Source organism: Coenobita brevimanus, chromosome 46 (assembly GCF_032717465.1).
Source record: "Coenobita brevimanus isolate Jiangsu-jjx chromosome 46, ASM3271746v2, whole genome shotgun sequence".
NCBI classification, from domain to species: Eukaryota; Metazoa; Arthropoda; class Malacostraca; order Decapoda; family Coenobitidae; genus Coenobita; species Coenobita brevimanus.
Genome location: NC_136999.1, coordinates 51,540,652 through 51,562,875, shown reverse-complemented (window position 1 = coordinate 51,562,875; position 22,224 = coordinate 51,540,652). Strand labels below are relative to the sequence as shown.

The 22,224-nt window shown below is 41.2% G+C and overlaps 1 protein-coding gene across 1 annotated transcript in view; it reads right to left on the bottom strand.

Moving 5' to 3' along the window:
* LOC145398723 (putative neural-cadherin 2) overlaps nt 1–22,224 on the bottom strand; it is a 197,066-nt gene that overhangs the window by 23,289 nt on the left and 151,553 nt on the right. The window contains exons 5-8 of the mRNA XM_080271523.1: nt 21,654–21,785; nt 3,980–4,157; nt 3,078–3,311; nt 1,821–1,984 (exon numbers count right to left, since the gene is read on the bottom strand). Coding sequence (XP_080127649.1) covers nt 1,821–1,984; nt 3,078–3,311; nt 3,980–4,157; nt 21,654–21,785 — 708 coding nt within the window. The remainder of the gene's footprint in view (nt 1–1,820; nt 1,985–3,077; nt 3,312–3,979; nt 4,158–21,653; nt 21,786–22,224) is intronic.

Sequence of the window (22,224 nt, the reverse complement as noted above, 5' to 3'; positions counted from 1 at the left end):
GAAGGAAGGAAGGGAGAGAGGGAAGGAAGGACTGAGGGAGAGATTAAGGGAGGGAGAACAAAGAAATAAAGGAAGGAGGGAAGCGAGGGAAATGTTGTTAGTAAAAACAGAGAGAAGAGAAGGAAGAAGGAGGGAGGGAGGAGGGAAGAGAGCAACGAGGAAGGAAGGGAGAGGAGGGAGGGAGGAGGGAAGAGAGCAAGGGAGAAGAGTGAGAAATTATGTCGTGAAAGGAGGAAATGTATGAATGAAGTACTTAAAATTTCAAGGAAGGGAGAGAGAGAGAGAGAGAGAGAGAGAGAGAGAGAAGAGGACGGGAGGGAAGAAAGCAGGAAGCAAAAGAAGAAGTAATTACGTGTGTTTATGGAGCAGACAATGGTTCAACAGTTGGCAATTCCCTCAGTCAAATGAGTGGCCTAAGGAATGTTAGGTCGTGTGGGGATTTAAGAATGGTCATTATGGAAGCAAAGACCCCAGAGAAAAAAATATATATCACATTTTAACAGTTAATTCATGGCCTCTTTCCAACGACGGTATTTTTTTTCGTGTGTATGTTACGTTGTTCCCCCTTCTTCCTTCCTCATCATCACCATCACAATCACCATCACCATCACCGTCACCATCACCGTCACCATCACCATAATCATCATCATCGTTACTCTGACATTGCATAACAGAAAGTGCTTGTGGAAAATAATAATAATAATAGTAATAATAATAATAATAATAATAATAATAATAATAATAATAATAGTAATAATAATAATAATAATAATAATAATAATAATAATAATAATAATAATAATAACAGTAATAAAGTGAAGTATGCATTGTAACACTTCCAGAGCTATCCCCACAGCACACAAATTCTTCAGCAACTGGCCAGGGGTATGCAGTCTATGAACCACCTTATATATGTGTATATTCAGAAAATGGTGTTGGCTTTTAATATTGCTTCTGGAGTGTCGTGTGAGTTGCAAGGCTGGTGGTTCGATTATGTGAAAACTGCCTCTCTCGTTAGTGCGAAACAGGGTTGGGATAATAATGATGATGATGGGTGATGATAAGTGATGATGGGCGAGTGATGGAAGAATGATGAATGGATGAGTAATGATTGATGATGGATGATAATGATGATAATGATGATGATGATGATGTATGAGTGATGATGATGATGATGATGATGTGATACTCAACATACTTTTTTCTTAAGAAATTTGGTTATAATGATGTTAATATTGATGAAATTAATGATGATAATGACGCTAAGCTTATTAGTTGGAAACATGGTTAGAAAGATAAATATGATGATGATGATGATGATGATGATGATGATGGTGATGTCGGTAAAAATCAGGGTTATACAGATGACGATAAATTGAATAACATAATTAGGATATTGATGATGATGATGATGATGATGATGATGATGATGATGATAATGATGTGATGTTCAACGATGATGGTGATAAAGGTAATGAAGATGATGATGTGATGATGAAATATTAATGTAAATGATGCTGGTGATGAAGATGAAGATTACAGAGATGATGAAAACGAAAATGCCGATGGCAATGACAGGAAAATTCTAACAAGCGAGCGCAGTCATCCCCAAAATTGAAGTGATGAAGATGATGATGATGAGACACTGCTGCTGATGAGGATGATGACGATGAATATGACAGGGATGACGCAGACCAAGATGCTGATGACGATGACGGGGAAATGCAAAAAAGCGAGTCTACCTACCCTGAAAGTAATATGATGATGATGATGATGATGATGCTAATGATGACAGGGATATGCAAACAAGCTATACCCACCCTAAAAGTGATGTTGTTGGTGATGTCTGGGTCAATGAGGGGTAGTGATGCCAGGAGCCGTGCAGTATCGTCACTCTCGGGCACAGTCACCTGGTAGGCCGCTAATGAGAACCTCGGGGACACGTCATTGATATCACCTACACGCACCACCACCGTACCTGTGCCTGGGGGCAGTAGGAGGGGAGATAGGCGGGTAAGTAGGTAGGTAGGTAGGCTAAGTGGTAGGACACTAAGTTGTTAGGTACTGTGGAAGAAAAAAGTAGAGACTGGTGTGTGTGTGTGTGTGTGTGTGTGTGTGTGTGTGTGTGTGTGTGTGTGTGTGTGTGTGTGTGTGTGTGTGTGTGTGTGTGTGTGTGTGTGTGTGTGTGTGTGTGTGTGTGTGTGTGTGTGTGTGTGTGTGTGTGTGTGTGTGTGTGTGTGTGTGTGTGTGTGTGTGTGTGTGTGTGTGTGTGTGTGTGTGTGTGTGTGTGTGTGTGTGTGTGTTTCACTTGTATAATAGGTGTCAGTAAGAATAAAGATCAATGTTTCTTATGTTTAGGCCTTCATCGTCAGTGTATCTGTTCATCTTCTCCCTAATCTGGTAGAAGGTGGCATGAATGATCAGTAATCCAGAGAGTAATCCAGGTGCGATTAATATTCCTGTCACAAGTTTGGGATCCGAACTAGTAAAGCAAGTTTACAACCCTTCCAACCTGCTTGAATATTACTGCTCGGTTTAGGAAGATTTCAGCAGGTTTGACAGAGTTTCGAGGCATTGTTAAAGACCCACTGACCGGAGCTGTACAGAAGTATTGCTGGGCTCGGTATTCAGTGAGTAGGTCAGGGTCTCGTACCTTTCACCTTTGCCTTATCGGTAGCCACATGTAGGAGTGTGTATCGGTTTGTCTTCTTACGACTGAGATAGAGTGACCAGGCATCAATATTGAAAGGAAGTGTTTTTAGGTGTAAGTAGGAGCGTAAGGCGGTAAATATATTTGTCTGTTACCTTAGGACTTTCCCTGTCAATAGCCACAAGATGGAGAGCCTAGTGGCCCATCTTCTCCCTATCCAGACACTAGATGGCGAGGTCAAAGTAGAATTCGTTGCCAATAATTATATTAAATGTTTTCTACCTTAAGGATTTCCCTATCAGTAACCACAAACTGGAATGATCGTGAGAAAATGGGTGAAGGGACGGAGTATGTAGAGACGGCAGTATGAATTTAAGTGTTTGTGGGTAAAATGGGAGAGGCAGGAAGTAAGATCGTTGTGTGTTACCTTTAAGGCCTCCCCCGTCAGTAGCCACAAGCTGGAGTGTGTATCTCTCCGTCTTCTCCCTATCCAGGCAACAGATGGCGGTGGTGACAAGGCCGGACGAGGCGTTGACACTGAAGATGGGCCTGCCTGTGGTCTCATCAATGACGTTCTTCTCCAGGGAATACACCAGCCGTGCGTTGTTGCCTTCTCGGGGGTCATCGTGGTCACTGGCTACGACATGTGCCACTGATGACCCTGTAGAGGAAAGAGGGGAGGAGGATGAGAAAGAACAGGAAAAGAATAGAATGAAGGAGAGGAGATGGGGTAAAAATAAGAAAATGGAGGAGGAGGAGGAGATTGAATAAAAACAAGAAAATGCAGGAGGAGGAAGGAAGGGGTAAAACAATTAGTATATCTCACTGACTGGAAGGGTCATTGAAGTTTTGTGGTAACATGAACAGACCTTACGTACGGACTATAAAAAACTTAGAGGTTCTAATGTAATATACCCTCAGGAACCTAACCTTGTCAAAATTAACGTAAACTAACGAAATCGAATGTGATGTGATAAAACCCAACCTAATGCTACCCTATGTTACATCCGTCTAAGTCAACAAAGTCTAACCGAACCTAATTTCACCTCAGACAACTCAACCCTAATAGCCTAATTTAATTTAACGTAACCTAACGAAATCTACCCTAACCCACGCCAATCCACCTCGGCCCAACTTTAACCCAACCAAGCTCAACCTTATCTACTCCGTGCAGTTGACTCCAAATGATCATAAATCAGCTCAACCAAACCCAAGCTAACCTAACTTACCCATCCCAACCCAACCTGACAAAACGAAATAAACCCAAACCAAATAAAACCAAACTAACCATCCCAGCCCAATCCACCTAAATTAACCTCCCTCACTAACCTCTGGGCGTGTTCTCCGGCAGAGTGACGAAGACAGTAGCGTTGGGGAAGTATGGAGCGTTGTCGTTGACGTCCTTCAGGTTGACGTGTACTGCCGCGGTGGCTGTGTACTGTCCGTCAGTGGCAGACACGCCCAGGCGCCACCGGCCCTGCCCACCTGGCGGGTCACGGTCCAGAGGCTGTGTGGGGAGACAAACAGATAAACAGAAGTTATTGTTTCTTGCCCGATAATTCAGGTATTTTTCTGCCAGCTGAAGATACGCTGTGTCTACAATGGACACCTTAAAATCACTGCTTGGAGAGTGGCGACTTCCTGTCACGTTCCGTGTACTTGAACCTGACAGGATCGTGGTGGAAAAACTGGGTGTGGCCGAGTACCATCCTCACTGCCTCCACCAACGTAGTTTGAAGTGGTTGTGTATTTACCCGAGTCTGTGTGTTTGTCCGTTTGTGGAAAAAATATCTTAAAACAAAGTTACCGATTTTCAATATGATCTGGTGGGTAAGTGGGCAGTGGGTCAAGGAAGAGCTGACTAGATTTTGAGGAGAATCCAGATCCGGATACAGGAATAGATATGTATTAGTGGCGTCAGCGGAGGCATATGCTGTCTGAGACTGTGTAACGGGGTAGACTATGACCGCAGAATTAACTGACTATGTGAGACGGTAATAGTATTCGTCTAATAGGATAGAGAAATTACAGTAGAAAATCATAATTTAATTGGCATTAACGGAGGCATGCGCCACCTGAGTGCTTTCTTGCTGCTTCAGAGTTCCATCCTCGCTGAGTTGTTTTGTTTGTCCGATGCTTTACGACCCGAGTGCTGTTTTCCTGACATTGATGCTGTGTGCTAGCTGTTTGACCATGCGTATCAGTCCCTGACCTATAGTAGCCTCTTGACCGTGTGATTTTCTGATCTTATCTTTCCAGTTTTTCTTTTCCCCTTTATGTTAATTGTTATTTCTGTCTATTTGAGATCCAACAGTGTATCCCTTCTAATTACCTGGCTGCAGTAAAAGCAAGCTGCACCCGGTCTGCAGCGCTGCAACATATAAATTAAAAGAAAGGAGAATCACAAAGGCACAAACCTTCTGGGGAAAACAAATTGCTTAGTCGCCAAAACGCATTTAAGATTATGCCTGAAACACAAATGCCATAATCTGCTGCCACTGAATCTTCAGCTCTCGGTGTATAGACAGGTAATACCAGCAGTATCACATTAATTAAGAATATTAGCTATGTTTATAGACAAAGTTTCACACTCCTCACATCAATAATGGACCTAGATTCTCGGAGAACCCTACTTCCGTAAGACCTTGGTAGTATCTCAAGACTACTAGGTCCTGCCTTACGAAGTTTGCTTATTGGATCTCTGTAACTAATGTTCTTTCTTACTTATTTCGCAGTTCCATTACGCTTATTTCTGATATATATATATATATATATATATATATATATATATATATATATATATATATATATATATATATATATATATATATATATACCTTCACTGAACTTCAGCATCTTTACCATGTTTTTCATCTTTCATTTTGTAACCCAGTCTCCACTGATTTCACTGCATTGTTTACCTGTCTTCACGATGCCTTCCATTCTATTTTCACCCTACCTGGCTTTCACTATACTTCACTAGCTTCAGTTTATATCCCTGTCTTCAGTGCAGTGTCTTACCGCTGTGTTTCACCTCGATTGTGTTCATAATGTCACTATTCCTCGAAAACACACGAGATAATGATAAAAATTACCCCAAAACTACACAAAAAATCTTACCATAAAGAACTATAAATGTTAAAGTGGCAGAACAGAGACAATAAGAGCTGTCAGCATGTTTTACCTTTGACGGAGTAGTGACTGCAAACATGATGAAAAATGTAAACAAACATTTATGAACACAACGAGTACACACTCTCTCTCTCTCTCTCTCTCTCTCTCACGACAATTTTTTTTTTTTTATGCGAGGAAGAAGGAACCAAAGGCCATGAGCCCGCAATAAGAGTTCCCTTCAAGAGAAAAACAAAATACAAGAGAGAGCCAAATTCAAGACCCATTCATTTCGAGATGCCTGGACACACTGCGTTTGAAAGACTGGAGATCATAGGCAGCAGGAAATACAGACAGAGGGAGGCAGTTCCAGAGTTGACCTGTTGCATAAGTGAAGCACTGGGAGTAACGGTTAACTCTTGCATTAGAGAGTTGGACAGAAAAGGGATGAGAGTTTGCTGCTAGACGGGTGCTACGCGCCCGTCGTAGAGGTGGAGGAATGCATGCAGACAGTTCAGAGAAGCAGTGACCATTAAAGTAGCGATAGAAAAGAGATAAAGATGCACAGTGCGGCGAAGCGACAGAGGTTGAAGGGAGTCAGTAAGAGGAGGAGAGTAAATGAGACGAAAAGCCTTTGACTCCACCCTATTGAGAAGAGCTGTGTGTGGGGAGCCTCCCCACACATGAGAGTTGTACTCCACACAGGGGCGGATAAAACCCCTGTATAGAGTCAACAATTGTGCAGGGGTAAAGAAAGAACGGAGTCGGCTTGGCACACCCAATCTCTTGGAAGCAGATTTTACAAGAGATGTAATATGATCTTTCCAAGATAAGTCCCGAGTAAATGAAACCCCAAGCATGTTCAAGGATGATGCAGGATTAAGCTGAATATTATTAAACATTAGTGGGTATACCTGTGGAAGATTTTGACGGGTTGATAGGTGTAAGAACTGAGTCTTAGATGCATTAAAAACAACAAGATTATTTTTACCTCAGTCAGAGATACGAGCCAAGTCAGACATTAGGTGTGCCATAGCCTCATCCCTTGTTTGTTGAAGTAACTGCTGAGATGGGCGTTGCGGGAACCGAATGGAAAGGTGAAGGGTGGAGTCATCAGCATATGAATGGATAGGGTTAGATGTACGGCTTAGAAGGTCATTGATGAATAAAAGGAAGAGAGTTGGTGATAGGATAGAGCCCTGAGGAACACCACTGTTGATAGATCTAGGAGAAGAACGATGGCTGTCTACAACAGCGGCTATAGAACGACCAGAAAGGAAGCTAGCGATGAAGGCACAGATAGAAGGATAGAAACCGTAAGAGGGCAGTTTGGAAATTAAAGATTTATGCCAGACTCGATCGAAAGCCTTTGAGATGTCAAGTGCAATGGCAAAGCTTTCGCCAAAGTCCCGAAAGGAGGATGACCAGGAGTCTAAAAGGTAGGCGAGAAGATCGCCAGTGGAGCGTCCCTGACGGAACTCGTACTGACGATCAGAAAGAAGGTTGTGATAGGGAAGATGCCTTAAAATTTTTCTATTGAGAATTGACTCGAAAACTTTTGAAATACAGGACGTTAAAGCAATTGGACGATAGTTGTAGCTAAAAATTTCCCCCAGATGTTTTCAAGGGGGATGGTGGGGTGGGGGATGGGGGCATTCTTCCCCCCGCCACCCCACCAGCTACTTCAGACTTTAGTTTTTACATTTCATTTTTGGTACCTTCTGATTCTATTACACCTGCCTGCCTAGCGCAAGGGGGTTATGGGTCTGATTCTGTCTGTCTGTCTGTCTGTCTCTGTCTAATAAAAACATGATGGAGAAAGTATTGGATGGAACTGCATCAATTTTGGAATTATGACTGAGGGCCATCAAAGGAACATGTAATTAAATTTTGGACGAAGGTCATAGGTCATAGGTGAAGGTCACAGGTTATACGTTATGGCCAAGATCAGCCCAGTTCTGATCCAATTTAGACTAAAGCTGGTGGAAGGGTTAGGCGTCAGGATAAGATAAAGTGGTTAAAGGTAAAGGTCTTAGTGTAAGGTCACAGGTGTTGACTCGATCTAGGCCAGACTAGGTGGAAGGGTTTAAGGTCAGTCAAGAATGAAGTGAGTCTGCTTTGGAAACGGTAGATCAGAAGACAAGGTCACAAGCAAGGTCAACATAAACATTTCTGAATCGATGTAGACCAAACTTTGTGAAAGGGCTTAGTGTGAAGTGCATAGATTATCAAAACAATTACTCGTAGGTCAAGGTCAGAGGGCAGGGTCAAAGGTTTGGTCATCGATTGTTAGGTTGGGGCTGACTGCCTGTGAGCACTCCTTCTTGTTCTGCTTATGATAAATGCTTCGAAATGCAGGGGTTATAAATTAGCCTTGAGTAACTAAGCCCTTCCCTGAGTTGAACTAAACCTTCTGGAGGTGGTAGGGATATGTCAGACAATATTTCCTCTACACGAAGAGGTTAAAAAGACATACATATCATGCGGTAATTGGTTATCTATTGCATCCATCTGCTGCCTGTCACCAAAACCCCTGGCAGTGACCTCGACAAAGCAATCTTCATGTGTTCATATACTTACTCATGTACGACACTCCCCACGACACCTTCCTCCATTACACAAAATTAGTCTCGCAACTTATCTCTCCACCTCGTTCTTAATCTCACTCTCCTTCCATCCACTTCGTTCTCATATACTCTCCTGGTCAACCTCACATCCTCCCATACCTCCCAAAACACATTCTCTCTCCATCTCACTCGCGGTCTCCTTCACCACTTCCTCCTTCTCCCATCCACCTTATTCTCATACACCCTCTTGGTCAATTTCTCATCCTCCTGTACCTACTCCTGCATCTTATCTCTCCCTCTTAGTCTCGGTCTCCCTCTCCTTCCCTCCACCTCACTCTCACATGCTCTCATAGTGACCTGCTCAAAGTGCCAAAAATACAAGTAACAATGCGTAAAATAAGTCGGTAGGGAACAGGTGTCTCGTAGCCTCTTAAGCCCATCAGAAACAATGATTCGTGGAAGCATGGTATTCTGTTTTGTTCTCTCAAATGTCTGCTGTTTACTTCCCGTGTGTGTGTGTGTGTGTGTGTGTGTGTGTGTGTGTGTGTGTGTGTGTGTGTGTGTGTGTGTGTGTGTGTGTGTGTTAGTTTTTGTTTGTTTATGTGGGTGTCTGTTTGTCTGTCCATCTGTTAGTTTGTCTTTCTGTTTGTCTGTCTCTCTGTTTGTCTGTCTGTCTTTGTTTGTCTTTTTGATTGTCTGTCTTTGTCTTTGTTTGTCTATCTGTTTTGTTCGTCTGTCTTTCTTTTTGTTTGTCTGTCTTTGTTTCCCTGTCTGTCTTTCTGTTTGCCTGTCTTTCTGTTTGTGTTTCTGTTTGTCTGTCTTTGTTTGTCTGTTTTTGTTTGTTTGTCTGTTTGTCTTTGTTTGTCTGTCTTCCTGTTTGTTTGTCTGTCTGTCTGTTTGTCTTTCTGTTTGTCTGTCTGTCTTTCCGTTTGTCTATCTGTCTGTGTCTGTCTGTCTGTATTTTCTATTTATCTGTCTTTTGTCTGTCTGTCTTCCTCTCCTCTATTGCTTAACATCTTTACTTCCCTTCTGCCGTGTTCATTTCCCGTAGGAGCTAAGGGTCTTGTGTGGCTGAGCAGGCATGAGAATTTTCCGTGTCTCAATCCGTCGGTTTGTTTTTGCCGTACGTGCCGCAATTATGGACCGATTTTGGTGATTGAGGTGACAAATCCTCCTCACCTGACCGCGTGACCTTGTATGAGTGACGGACAAGCTGAGATCAATCCCAAGGTCACAGCCAACAAAAAAGGTCAAGGCCATAGAGGAAACGCCTAATTTACTGGAGTATGGACACAAAATTGGTATAATTGGACATGACAATTTTGATACAAGTCACTGGAAATTGGCAAGGTGCAGAAAATTACAAAATGTGCCTGTGTTGGTAATTCAGCAGGTGGTGGAGGTAAGCAGGAGGTAGGTAGGCAGGTAAGTAGGTAGGGAGGTGGACAAGTAGGTAGGCAGGTAAGCAGGCAGGGAGGAAGGTAGGCAGGTAGGAAGGCAGACAGGGAAGTAAGTTGGCAGGAAGGTTGGTAGAAAAGTCGCCAGGGTGGTAGGAAAGCGGGGAAAGAAACACGAAGAAGTGCAATTTAATCCACCATATGCTAAAGGGTTAATTTGCACCTTAACACCTGCCAATGAGAGGATTAAGAAAAAGTCTAACAGTGATTTCAAAACATGAGATCGGCGTTTTTTTTTTTTTTAATCGCTACGTACGGCAAGGATTACATGAGATTTCGTCTTGAGATCCTGGAATGAACTTAAAACTAATATTGGTGTTTAATAATTCCTTTCATTGTCTTTCTGTTAACTGCGGTCATTTCCTCCCGTCTGTCTGCTTTCCTGTCCGTCTGTCTCATTTTTTTTTTTATCTCGTATGTATGTATGCTTGTCTTTCTCTGAGTCTGTTTGCATGTCTCTGTTTCTGTTTGCCTCTGTCTGTATGTCTGTCTCCCTCTACTGTCACTGTGTATTATTGTCTGCCTATGTCTATCTGTTTTTCTGTTCCTGCATCTGTGTATCTATCATTCTGTCTATCTCCCTTTCTCATTCTCGGTCTCTCACTCCCTCAATCTGTCTCTCTCTGAAAATATATAAAAGCCACCTTATTTATAACTCAATTTCCTCCGATTTAATTGTTTTGCCCCACCTCTCTCTCTCTCTCTCTCTCTGAAATCCGCACTTCTTTCGTACCCTTCTGCTCTATTTCTTATACGTCTGCGCGCGCACACACACACACACACACACACACACACACACACACACCACCTCGCCCCCCCTTCCCCACACACGAATATAGTTATGAAAAAATGTTGAAAAACGTTCATGTCGACGTAACAAACTGAAGTACAGTCTCTAGCAAAAGTCGAGCCACCGGCTCGGCGAGCAGGTTGGTATATGTGGCACCGCCGCACCCCCAGTTTCACCCACCGCTCTCTCGTTCCCATTCATTCGTCTGCCCTCCACCCTCCCCACATCCAAGGGCCTATTCGCATTGTCTCAACCACTCTTCCATCATCCATTTGTCATGGGAAATTATGGTTTTGTTATGATAACGAAAAAACTCATTACACAGTAATTTACTCCATAGTATAGTTATTTATACACCACGATCTGAACGCAAGGTAATATAAAATAGTAATATATTCGTATGAAACTGAGGTCTGTAATGATACAATTTATCGTTTGGAAGGTTGTATCCACTCAGTGTGTAACATTAAACAGTTGGAAGCTATAAGTAGATATTTGTAGTGGTCGGTGGTGTGTGTGGGGGGGGGCGGGGGGGGGCAGCTGGCCGTCACACGTTGTGGTGGGGGCATGGGGAGAGGGAGATGGGCCCGGGGTCGATGGCTCTTCCCGGGGTGGATAGTGTGTGTGTGTGTGTGTGTGTGTGTGTGTGTGTGTGTGTGTGTGTGTTTTCCACCAATGCTTATAAACACATCTTTATCATCACCATGAAGTGTGCATTAGAATATTGTCCACCGCGCCATATAATAGTGATAATTAGAGTATAGTGTAACAATATGGCAAATAAGCATTTAATGATCAGTGCACAGTAAGACCCTATTTTCTAAATGTTAGTCAGATATGCAGTGCAATAGCGGATTATAATACACTAGTTTGAACGTAGCCTTTAACTCTGCAGGGTAAGTCAGGCTAAAACACCAGACCTCTAGTAAAACATTCACTATTGTCACTATACCACAAGTTATTGTAGGGCAACTGGAACAGGGCGATAGCAAAGGTGGTGGGTGGTCCTACTCGGTGTTGACAGGGTTACCTTATCACTCCCCCAGTTACCCACAACATTCCAGTATCATATAAATCCAATGTCTGACTCCACTGTTTCATATTGTTTTAAAATGTGTTCTTAAATATACCGGTAGTCAGTTAGTCTTCCTCATTAAATATTTCCATAACCAAAACAGTTTGTCCATTCTAACATCCTTCCCTCTCTAAGGCAGTTGACGTTTCGGCTGACGATAGATAATGGAAAAAAACATGGCCACACAGAGATAGAGAAAAGTAGTAACGGACATGGGACACAAGTTGAAGAGCAAATAATCATAAGGTTATCCTGACCGCTATGTCTATTACGTTGCTCTAAGTAACACTGACCAGTGTGAACTGTAACTCGTCAAACCTTTGTTGAAAACGTTGTCGCTGAAAACGAATAAACTGAATTATCTGTTGTATGGCACGGTAATGTTGATTAGCGTAACCTGCAATCGATACAAGTTTGTTTGGTTACTATGCAGATCATTCATTCGGCCAATTTAGTTATTGGTTACCTTTTTCGAAATATGTCGTGTTATAAAAGTGTGAATCGCAAATTGCAGTTATAACTATATAAGGCAAGGCTTTATTCCTGATACTGTTATCAGGTGGTGGCGGGTCTCTTGCTGGAGTGAGTGGCGATAAGTGGCTGAGGCAAGGGGTGGAGGGGGTTAGTTGTATGCAGTGCCGGATTAACCATGCTGTGGCTTGGTAGGCAATGCAGACTGCTGGCCTGCAACATATAGATCTCCTTTTTTCCCTTATTTCCAGTGAAATGTTGGCATGGCCTATAATGGCCTTTTTTGATGGCCTGATGGGTGATGGCACTTATCTGGACGCCCAAAGCGTATATTTATTCCGTTCTGGAAGTCTGGATGGCCTGTGACTGGCCATTGCCTGGTAGGCAGTTGCCCAATTTGCCTATACCTGGTAATCCCGCCCTGGTTGTATGGTCTGCGCGGGGTCAGCACACCACGCGACTCACTCTACTGTTGGCTGTCCCGTGTATGAAACTGACCTTGATACTTATAATACTGTCAGCAGCAATGAATGGCGTCTAAATATTGACTGACCTTTGGTAATGCCAGCTACCATGTCATGGCCTCGGCCTGATCAGCTTAGTCTCTTTAACCACCAGACAAGCTGTCACTCAGTCCTTGTCGCCCAACGTTATCCGATATCATGTATTAAGACATCAATAACCAAGATAATACTGATCCTGTGTTTTACTTATCAGCAACACTTTGCTATTATCACACATGAGGTATTAGTAGTAACTAATAGTAATGACCTATACTAGAGTTTGTAAAGTAACAGTGATTACGTCGTGTATGGGAAGGAGCACACCACTGACCACTACAAACATAAAGCTTCCGACTGTTTAATGTTATGCACTGACTGGATACAACCGTCCAAATGATAAATTGTATGATTACAGACCTCACTGTCATACGAATATATATTACTATTTTATATTACCCTACGTTCAGATCGTGGTGTATAAATAACTATACTATGGAGTAAAATACTGTGTAATGTGCTTTTATTCGTTGTCATAACAAAACCATAATTTCCCATGACAAATGGATGATGGAAGAGTGGTTGAGACAATACGAGTAGGCCCTTGGATGTGGGGAGGGTGGAGGGTAGACGAATGAATGGGAACGAGGGCGGGGAGGGGGGAGCGGCTAAACTTGGGGGTGCGGCAGTGCCACATATACCAACTTGCTCGTCAAGCCGGTCGCTTGATTTTTGCTGGAGACTGTACATCTCCATCTTGTGACGCAGTGTTCATAGCGCTATTGGTCATGATGCTTCGAGATGATGAGTGCGGAGCTCGACACAACGGATACCTATTGCTCCTATGGCCGAACTTCTGACCCTACCCTGTGCCCTTGACCTTTGACTGCTTGTTCTTAATACTCCAGTTACTTCGTCTTCCCATGGCCCTTAACCCAACCACCAAGCTTAGTACAAACAGGATCAACACTGTTTACGTTTACCTAACCTTATGACCTTGACTTTTGGCCCTTTGTTCTGGAATTAGAATGATTTAATTATCGACTACTCTGACATCACCTCACAGACTTTAACATTAACTGAATATAAACTATTCGAGTTACAGGACCGAACTTTTAATCTTGCCCTGTGACCTTTACTTTGGGTTGATTGATTTCAAAATAAATCATTTCACCATTTCTTGACCCCAAACGCTTCTACAAAGTTTGGTCTAAATCGGAACAAGCCTTTTTGAGACGACTCTGCCCTTGACCTATGATGTATGATCTTGTGCTGCAAAAAATTAGTAATCTAATTTTTGATGGTCCTCAATTCCAAATCTGGTGCAGTTTCATCCAACAGTTTTCCATAATCTTGCTAAAGACAGACAGAGACAACAAAAGCAAAACCAAACCAAACACATAAACCCCCCATGCTTTGGCGCGCAAGAGTTCCTGAGTTGTTGCATTTATTTTTTTAATGATAGCATGGTTTCAGAGCTAACCATTCATGTTATACCGATTGCTTAATTTCAGAAGATACCATTCTTAAGTATAAATGTGGCTCATACAGTAAGTACACCGGAAAGCACTAATTTCTCCCCCCTAGTAGCCGGAGTCGCGGCCAGTGGGCGACCAGGCGATCAAACACCCAAAGACGGGTAAAGCAACTGGCCCAGATAAAATTAGCAATGAAATGATTAAAAGATGTGGGAAAAGTATGAAGGGTTCAATAATAAGAATGTTGATGAAAATATACGACAGAGAAATAATACCAAATGAATGGCACAAGGCATACATAAAAAATATATATAAGGAAAAAGGTAACAAAAAAGATTTAAACAATTATAGAGGACTGATACTGAACTCACACCTAATGAAAATGATGGAGAAAATAATAGAAATGAAGGAGACAGGAAAGCTGGAGAATACGAGTGATTACCAGTGCGGGGCAAGGAAAGGAAAATCAGTGAGGGAACATCATTTTTTTATAAGAAATATTATTGAAGAAGCAGAGCAGAGAAAGAAAGAAATAACAGAAGTATATTTTGATGTATCAAAGTGCTTTGACAAAATGATATTAAAGGAAGTAATGAAGGAGTTATGGCTAAAGGGAATAAAGGGTAAAAACTGGAGAATGATATATGAAGTTAATATGAAAAATAAATTGATACCTATGACAGAAATAGGGGAATGTAAAGGAGTGTATGTACAGGAGATGATAAGACAGGGATCAGTGCTAGGGGCCAAAATAAGTTCAATAACTATGGATTCACTAAGCAGAATGATGAGGGAAAAAGAAAGTAATTGGATGATGGGAAATGTAAGGATAACCTATTAATATTTCAAGATGATATCATGGCAATAGAGGAAAATTACAAAATACAGGATACAATAAACACAACTGAAGTATTTCTAAAATTAAAAAGACTAAAAATTAATGAACATAAAACTAAGCAATCAGCATTAGTTGGGAAGGAAAAACAGTAAAAATAAATGGTAAAGAAATTATAAGAACACAAAGTCATTAGTACCTGGGAAAAATTATACAAGAAAAAGGGAAACAGAATACTGAAGTTGAAAATATGGTAAATAAAGCAAGGGTAGCGGCAAATGAATGTATTAACATCATAAATAGAAAAAAAAACTGAAAAAAAAGTAGAATTAAAATTGAGCTAAAATTATTTAATACTTGTGTATTACCGATAATGTTGTTTGGAGGGGAAAGTGGGAAAACATTAAGAGAAAAAGAAAAGAAAGCTCTAAATAATGTTCAAACTCAGTACTTAACAAAATTAATCAAAGTACCAAGGACAACACCGAAATGTGCTTTATTAAATGAAACACAGGAAGTAAAAATAGTACACACAATTAACCATAGAAAACTTGAATATTACATTGAACTCAAGAATAGGGAAGAAGACGCTGTTGAAGTAAAGATGAGAAAACATTGTGAAGATTTTGAAAGACAGTACGTGAGAGAAATAAAAGACATTAAAGAAAAGTACAGCATACCTGAAGACTTGGAAACATTAGAAGAGAGAGTGGCAAAAAGGGTAATAAAAGAAAAAATAATGACAACAAATAAAGAAGAAATTTGTGAAGACATGAGAAAAGGGAGTAAGACAAAGGAATCAGTAGAACAAGAAATAGGCCTACAGAGATACCTAGAGGAAATAGAGTTTGAAAGCGCAAAAATAATATTTTTGATTCGAACCAAAATGCTAGAAGTGAAAGAAAATTATAAGAAAAAGTATGAGCCTAACCTTATATGTGACGTGTCAAGAAGAGAATGAAAATCAGCATCATGTATTCACATGTGAAGCATACGAAGATTTAACAAGAGAAATTAAAGGAAGAGAATCAATAACAGAAATACTAAAACAAAATGAATTACAGGTTGTACCAAACACAGTGGCCAGAATAATGAAACGAAGAGAAGTAATTATGAATATAAGGAGCAACATAGAAATGAACAATAGAGACTGAGAAAAAAGAAAAATAAATAAATATATAAAGTCATCTTGTTTAAAGACAAGAAAACCCGGTTGGGAGTAGGCGCCAACAACAACAACAACAACAACAACAACCCAACACCCACCACCCCTACCCCAACCCAAGTGTAAAAGTTGTTGGATAGATTAGGAGCAGCCAAAGCTGGTGATGTTACGTTGTGTTATGAGTGTTTTCATAGACAATCAGAACCAGTAGGGATAAGTATATAAAGGCATTTAATGTGTATAACTGTGCTGTTATCCACAACATGTGAGGAAGGCAGAAACTGAAAGACAAGCTACGTTGTATTAGGTGGTAATGTCTTTATACTTACGGCCTCTATTATAATGTTACAAGTATAGTAAAGTGAATAGCATCTGTTGAAAGATATGATGTCTTTTCTCATACAGTCTCGCTCCCACCACCACCATCCTTCTCTCTGGGTTCCTGTCTCCACCAAACACCTCTCCTGTCCTCTCGTCCACCACTCCCACCCATTGTTAACCAACGCAAACAAAGGTAGTGATGAAATGATTCGCCAGGTATTGATCACATCAATATTATCATACACATCTATATTAAGCACCAACAAATCAATAACATACAATATTTCGGTATACCTGCCAACCATTTCATCCTGTTGTAAGCTGTTACTTGACATATCCACTGCAAGTTGGGCCTTGTGTTACAAGGCCTTAGGGTTGTTTTTCGTTAACACAGGTTATGTGTGGTTTTGGACGTCCATTAATTCATATTAACGTGGCAATTGAAGCCTTACGTTATAAACACATAAGGTTTATGTTCCTGTCATTTTTAGATGAACGAAATCCATCACGGATCAGTTCTGACGAACCACAGACCCTCTGCTTTAATTAAAATATTCCGAGCTGTCACAATAGTGACACAATGCCTTTATGTACAGTATACGATTGACGCACGTTCAGTCGTATACATAATGACATTGTGTCACTTGTGCGACAAGAGGTCGGAACATTTTCGTTACAGCAGAGAGTTTGTGGTTCGTCAGAGCTGATCCCTGATTGGTTTGGTTAATGCAGTACTGACAGGAACACAAACCTTACGTGTTTATAACGTAAGGCTTTAATTGCTACGTTAAGATGAATTAATGGACATCCAAAACCACACATAACCTGTGTTAACGAAAAACAACCCTAAGGCCTTTAAAACAAGGCCCAACTTGCAGTGTGTATGTCAAGTAACAGCTTACAACAGGATGAAATGGTTGGCAGGTATACAGATATATTGTATGTTATTAAATTGTTGGTGCTTAATACAGAGGTGTATGATAATATTGATACGAGTATGATCAATACCTGACGGATCATTTCATCACTACCTTTATTTACGTTGGTTAACAATGGGTGGGAGTGGCGGACGAGAGGATAGGAGAGGTGTTTGGTGGAGACAGGAACCCAGAGAGAAGGATGGTGATGGCGGGAGTGAGACAGTATGAGAAAAGACATCATATCTTTCAACAGATGCTATTCACTTTACTATACTTGTAACATTATAATAGAGGCCGTAAGTATAAAGACAATACCACCTAATACAACGTAGGTTGACTTTCAGTTTCTGCCTTCCTCACATGTTGTGGATAAAAGCACAGTTATACACATTAAATGCCTTTATATACTTACCCCTACTGGTTCTGATTGTCTATAAAAACACTCATAACACAACGTAACATCACCAGCTTTGGCTGCTCCACATCTATCCAACAACGTTTACACTTGGGTTGGGGTAGGGTGGTGGGTGTGGGCTGTTCGATCGCCTGGTCGCCCACTGGCCGCGACTGTGGCTGCTAAGGGGGAGAAGTTAGTGCTTTCGTGTGTACATACTTCTACAGATTGAAAATAAGCATTTGTTAAGCTGTATCATTTTAACTTTATAAGTAAACTTTTAGATAAAGCTATTCCTCTTTTTTATGTTAATATATTATTCTGGTTTTATAGACATCAGTTTCCATCTAGCAGGCGTGACAACTGAATGTCTCAGTTTTGGATGACTGGTAATGATGTCAGGCAAGGGGAAGTTTGATTTCCTGTATTTGAAAAACATAGATTGAAAAGCTAAGTGAGTGTTTAGTCAGCAGCAGAAGGGGATGTAATTATGAACTCAGATTATGAAATTTGATTGGCTTTGTTCATATGATTGGAATATGACTTCTTCTGCAAGTGGACTCCAATTTTAGGCAGATACAATAGAAAACGATGCCATGGCTGGTGTTTTGGTGTTATGTTCAGCACAAATAAATGTGCTTGCTGTCTTTTCAAGCACAATTATAAAAATTCTGTTCTAAGAACAGTCATTAAGTGAAGGGTACTAAAAGTTGGTGAATTTAAATACCTGGGATAAACACTAAACACTAATTCAAGTAGTGACAAAGATACTGTCATGTGTAGGAACAGAATTTATTAAGAATTTAACTATTTAAAACATTTTTGGTGTCAATTTCAATATTATTTAGAGGTTATAACAAGTTATTGTCCGGCTTTCTGGAAGCCGAACTATGGGTTTAAATAACAGTGACTTCCCATTAAAGGAATTATTTTCTGCTATCAAAAAGTAAGTAAATTTCCGAACTTAAAATACAGGGAGAGTAATTATAAAGCATGTTTTCTTTTGTTAAGCTGGAATTACGAATTTTACACTTTTTTATTCCAAATTTGGTTGAGGATAAGATTTGCCCAAAAGATATTGCGTTGGCCCAGCACCTGTTTAGACTGAATATTACTCTGAAGAATATTCATTTTCTTTAACAGGTCAGAGCAATTTCTTTTAGCGTGTCTAATATATACAATATACAGTATATCACAGATAATGATGTACACGTAGATGTTATAAAATCAGTAACTTTTGGTTCAAAATCAGGGGCATACAATGGGCTAGGGATGTGTCTTAATATAATGATTTTTGTAATTATGGTATTCGTACAGACATGCAGAGAAAGTAAAATGTTACCAATATAGCTTTATCCATGAGATTAACTACGAGTATTGTCTGTCTGTCTCTCTGCTTTATCTATCCATCTGTCTGTCTGTCTCTTTGTCTGTCTGTCTGCCTCTGTCTATCTGCCTATCAATCAATCAGTCAATCAACCTACCTGTCAATGTCCGTCCGTCCGTCCGCATCTGTCTATCTGCCCATCTATCTACTAAACTATCCTTATCTCTATCTATCAATTTACCTACCCATCAATCTACTTATGTCAATGTCCGCTCGTCCTTCCTTCCCCCCCCCTCTCTCTCTCTCTCCCCTGTCTTTTCTGTCTGTCTGTCTGTTGTCTGTCTGTCTCTCTGTCTGCCTCTCTTCTCTCGTTTCTGTGTGTGTGTGTGTGTGTGTGTGTGTGTGTGTGTGTGTGTGTGTGTGTGTGTGTCTGTCTGTCTGTCTGTCTGTCTGTCTGTCTGTCTCTCTCTCTCTCTCTCTCTCTCTCTCTCTCTCTCTCTCTCTCCTAATAAGTTCACCTTTTTTTATTTTGATTTCCTCCAACCTGAATTGCTTTTTACCAATATCTTTCATTTCCTCTCCATCCCTCACGTCACCCCCTCCCTTGCTCTCTCTCTCTCAATCTCTCTATCTATCTATCTATCTGTCTATCTATCTGTCTGTCTGTTTGTCTATCTCCATCTATCTATCTATCTATCTATCTATTTATATCTTTTATCATTTCAGTTTAGCCTATTTTTGGCTTGATTTCTTCACACAATTTCTCGCGTCTCACCCTATCATTCTTTCTCTCCATCTCTCTCTCTCTCTCTCTGCCTTTGTGGGTCTATTCATCTTGTCCTCTCATTTTTTAATATATATTACCTTTTTAATTCCTTATACGGGTAGAGGGACCCCTTCATTTGGTGGCACTGATAATATGCGAGCTGCCCCACTGCCCGGCTATACACACGTCCCTCATATTCCCCCCTACCCTGGACAGACTGCAGGTGAAAGGGGGGACTTTTTCATGCAGCCCGTCGGGTTTACTCTAGGCTACTACTACCATTCCTACTTCTACTACTACTACCATTCCTACTTCTACTACTACTACTACTACTCCTACCACTACTACTACTACTACTACTACTACAATTTTTATCACTACTTTTGCTGTTACTGATACGTCCTACTACTACTACTACTACTACTACTACTACTACTACTTCTACAATTACTACTACTGCAACTTCTATTACTACTACTGCTGCTTCTACTGCTGCTGATACTTCAACTTTTACTGCCGCCGCCCCTAAACTACTACTACTACTACTTCTACTACTACTAATGCTGCTACTACTACTACTACTACTACTACTGTTTTCTTATTACTCATCTAACACGTTAATCCTTCTATCTGCCGACCATTTCTTTCCTAGGTCCTTTCTCGCCTACAACAGCCTCTTCCATACCGCTGATCGCCCGTAATATGGTCGACACTCTGTTGGCTGCTAAAAGGTAACACAGCGCGGGATGCGGGACTAAACACAGCCAAAGAAGGTATTAGCGGTTATAGCATACTGTAGACGTATTTTAACACAGCACTGGTCACGTGACTAATGACAGGCTTACTGGTATGGTGTGATGTGTGGTGTTGGGTGATGGTGTGGTGTTGGATGATGGTGTGGTGTTGGATGATGGTATGGTATTGTGTGATGATGTGGTGTTGGATGATGGTGTGGTATGGTGTGATGGTGTGGTGTTGGATGATGGTGTGGTGTGGGGTGATGGTGTGGTGTGATGGTGATGGTGTGGGGTGATGGTGATGGTGTGGGGTAATGGTGTGGTGTTGGATGATGGTGTGGTATGGTGTGATGGTGTGGTGTTGGATGATGGTGTGGGGTGATGGTGGGGGTGATGGTGTAGACTGGATATTAGTGTAGTTTACTTCCATACGTCATATTAAATAAAGCACAGCGTATTTTAACTCTGTCACTATTTCGTGTATTTCAGGCCAGTGTGAGGTGGTACAGACAGGCTTGGGGGTCATTTGAGGCGACTCTGGGGTGGGTGTTTTCTTTAACCTGTTTTTCTCTGAAGGCTTTGTATCTCATATTTCACTGATTGCCATTACGTTTTCTTATGTTTACTAATTAGCCGTGTTACAGGTGAGCATGAATACTGTGTGTGTGTGTGTGTGTGTGTGTGTGTGTGTGTGTGTGTGTGTGTGTGTGTGTTTATATCTACCGATGTTAGTTAGTATTACATTTATCTGCGTTTCTTCCAGTGCTGACAAGTATTTACCACATTTCATTTCCTTTTCCCCCTCCCCTCTCTGCTTTGGTGATTCAGAATTTAGTGGATTTTGTGTTTCTGGATAATACTTCTTTACACATCATTTCCCTCATCATTACTTTCACAGTCAGTCAGTCAGTCATTCTGTCTGTCTGTCTGTCTGTCTGTCTGTCTCTCACTCTCTCTACAATTTGATGGATGAATGTATCGCGTCCTTCTGAGTGTTTTTGGATATTGCCTACTAATTATCTCTTAACTGCTTTTCGTTTTAGTTTCTCTCTCTCTCTCTCTCTCTCTCTCTCTCTCTCTCTCTCTCACCTTCAGCATGTACACCTCTCCCAGCGTGGGGTGCACAGAGAAGGCAGGCTGTGTAGCGTTATCCACTCCATCTCCAGACAGCTCGTACCTCACCTCTCCACACTCTCCACCGTCGTCGTCATCAGCGTGGACCTGAAGCGTGTAAGTGGAGGAGTAAGTGGAGGAATAATTGGAGGAATAAGTGGAGGAATAAGTGAAGGAGTAAGTGGAGAAGTAAGTGGAGGATAAGTGGAGGAGTAAGTGGAGGAGTAAGTGGATGAATAAGAGGAGGAATAAGTGGAGGATAAGTGGAGGAGTAAGTGGATGAATAAGAGGAGGAATAAGTGGAGGAATAAGTGGAGGAGTAAGTGGAGGAGTAAATGGAGGAATAAGTGGAGGAGTAAGTGGAGGGATAATTGGAGGGATAAGTGGAGGAGTGGGTGGAGGAGTGGGTGGAGGAATAAGTGGAGGAGTAAGTGAAGGAATAAGTGGAGGAATAAGTGGAGGAATAAGTGGAGGAGTAGGTGGAGGAGTAAGTGGAAGAATAAGTGGATGAGTAAGTGGAGGAGTAAGTGGAGGAATAAGTGGAGGA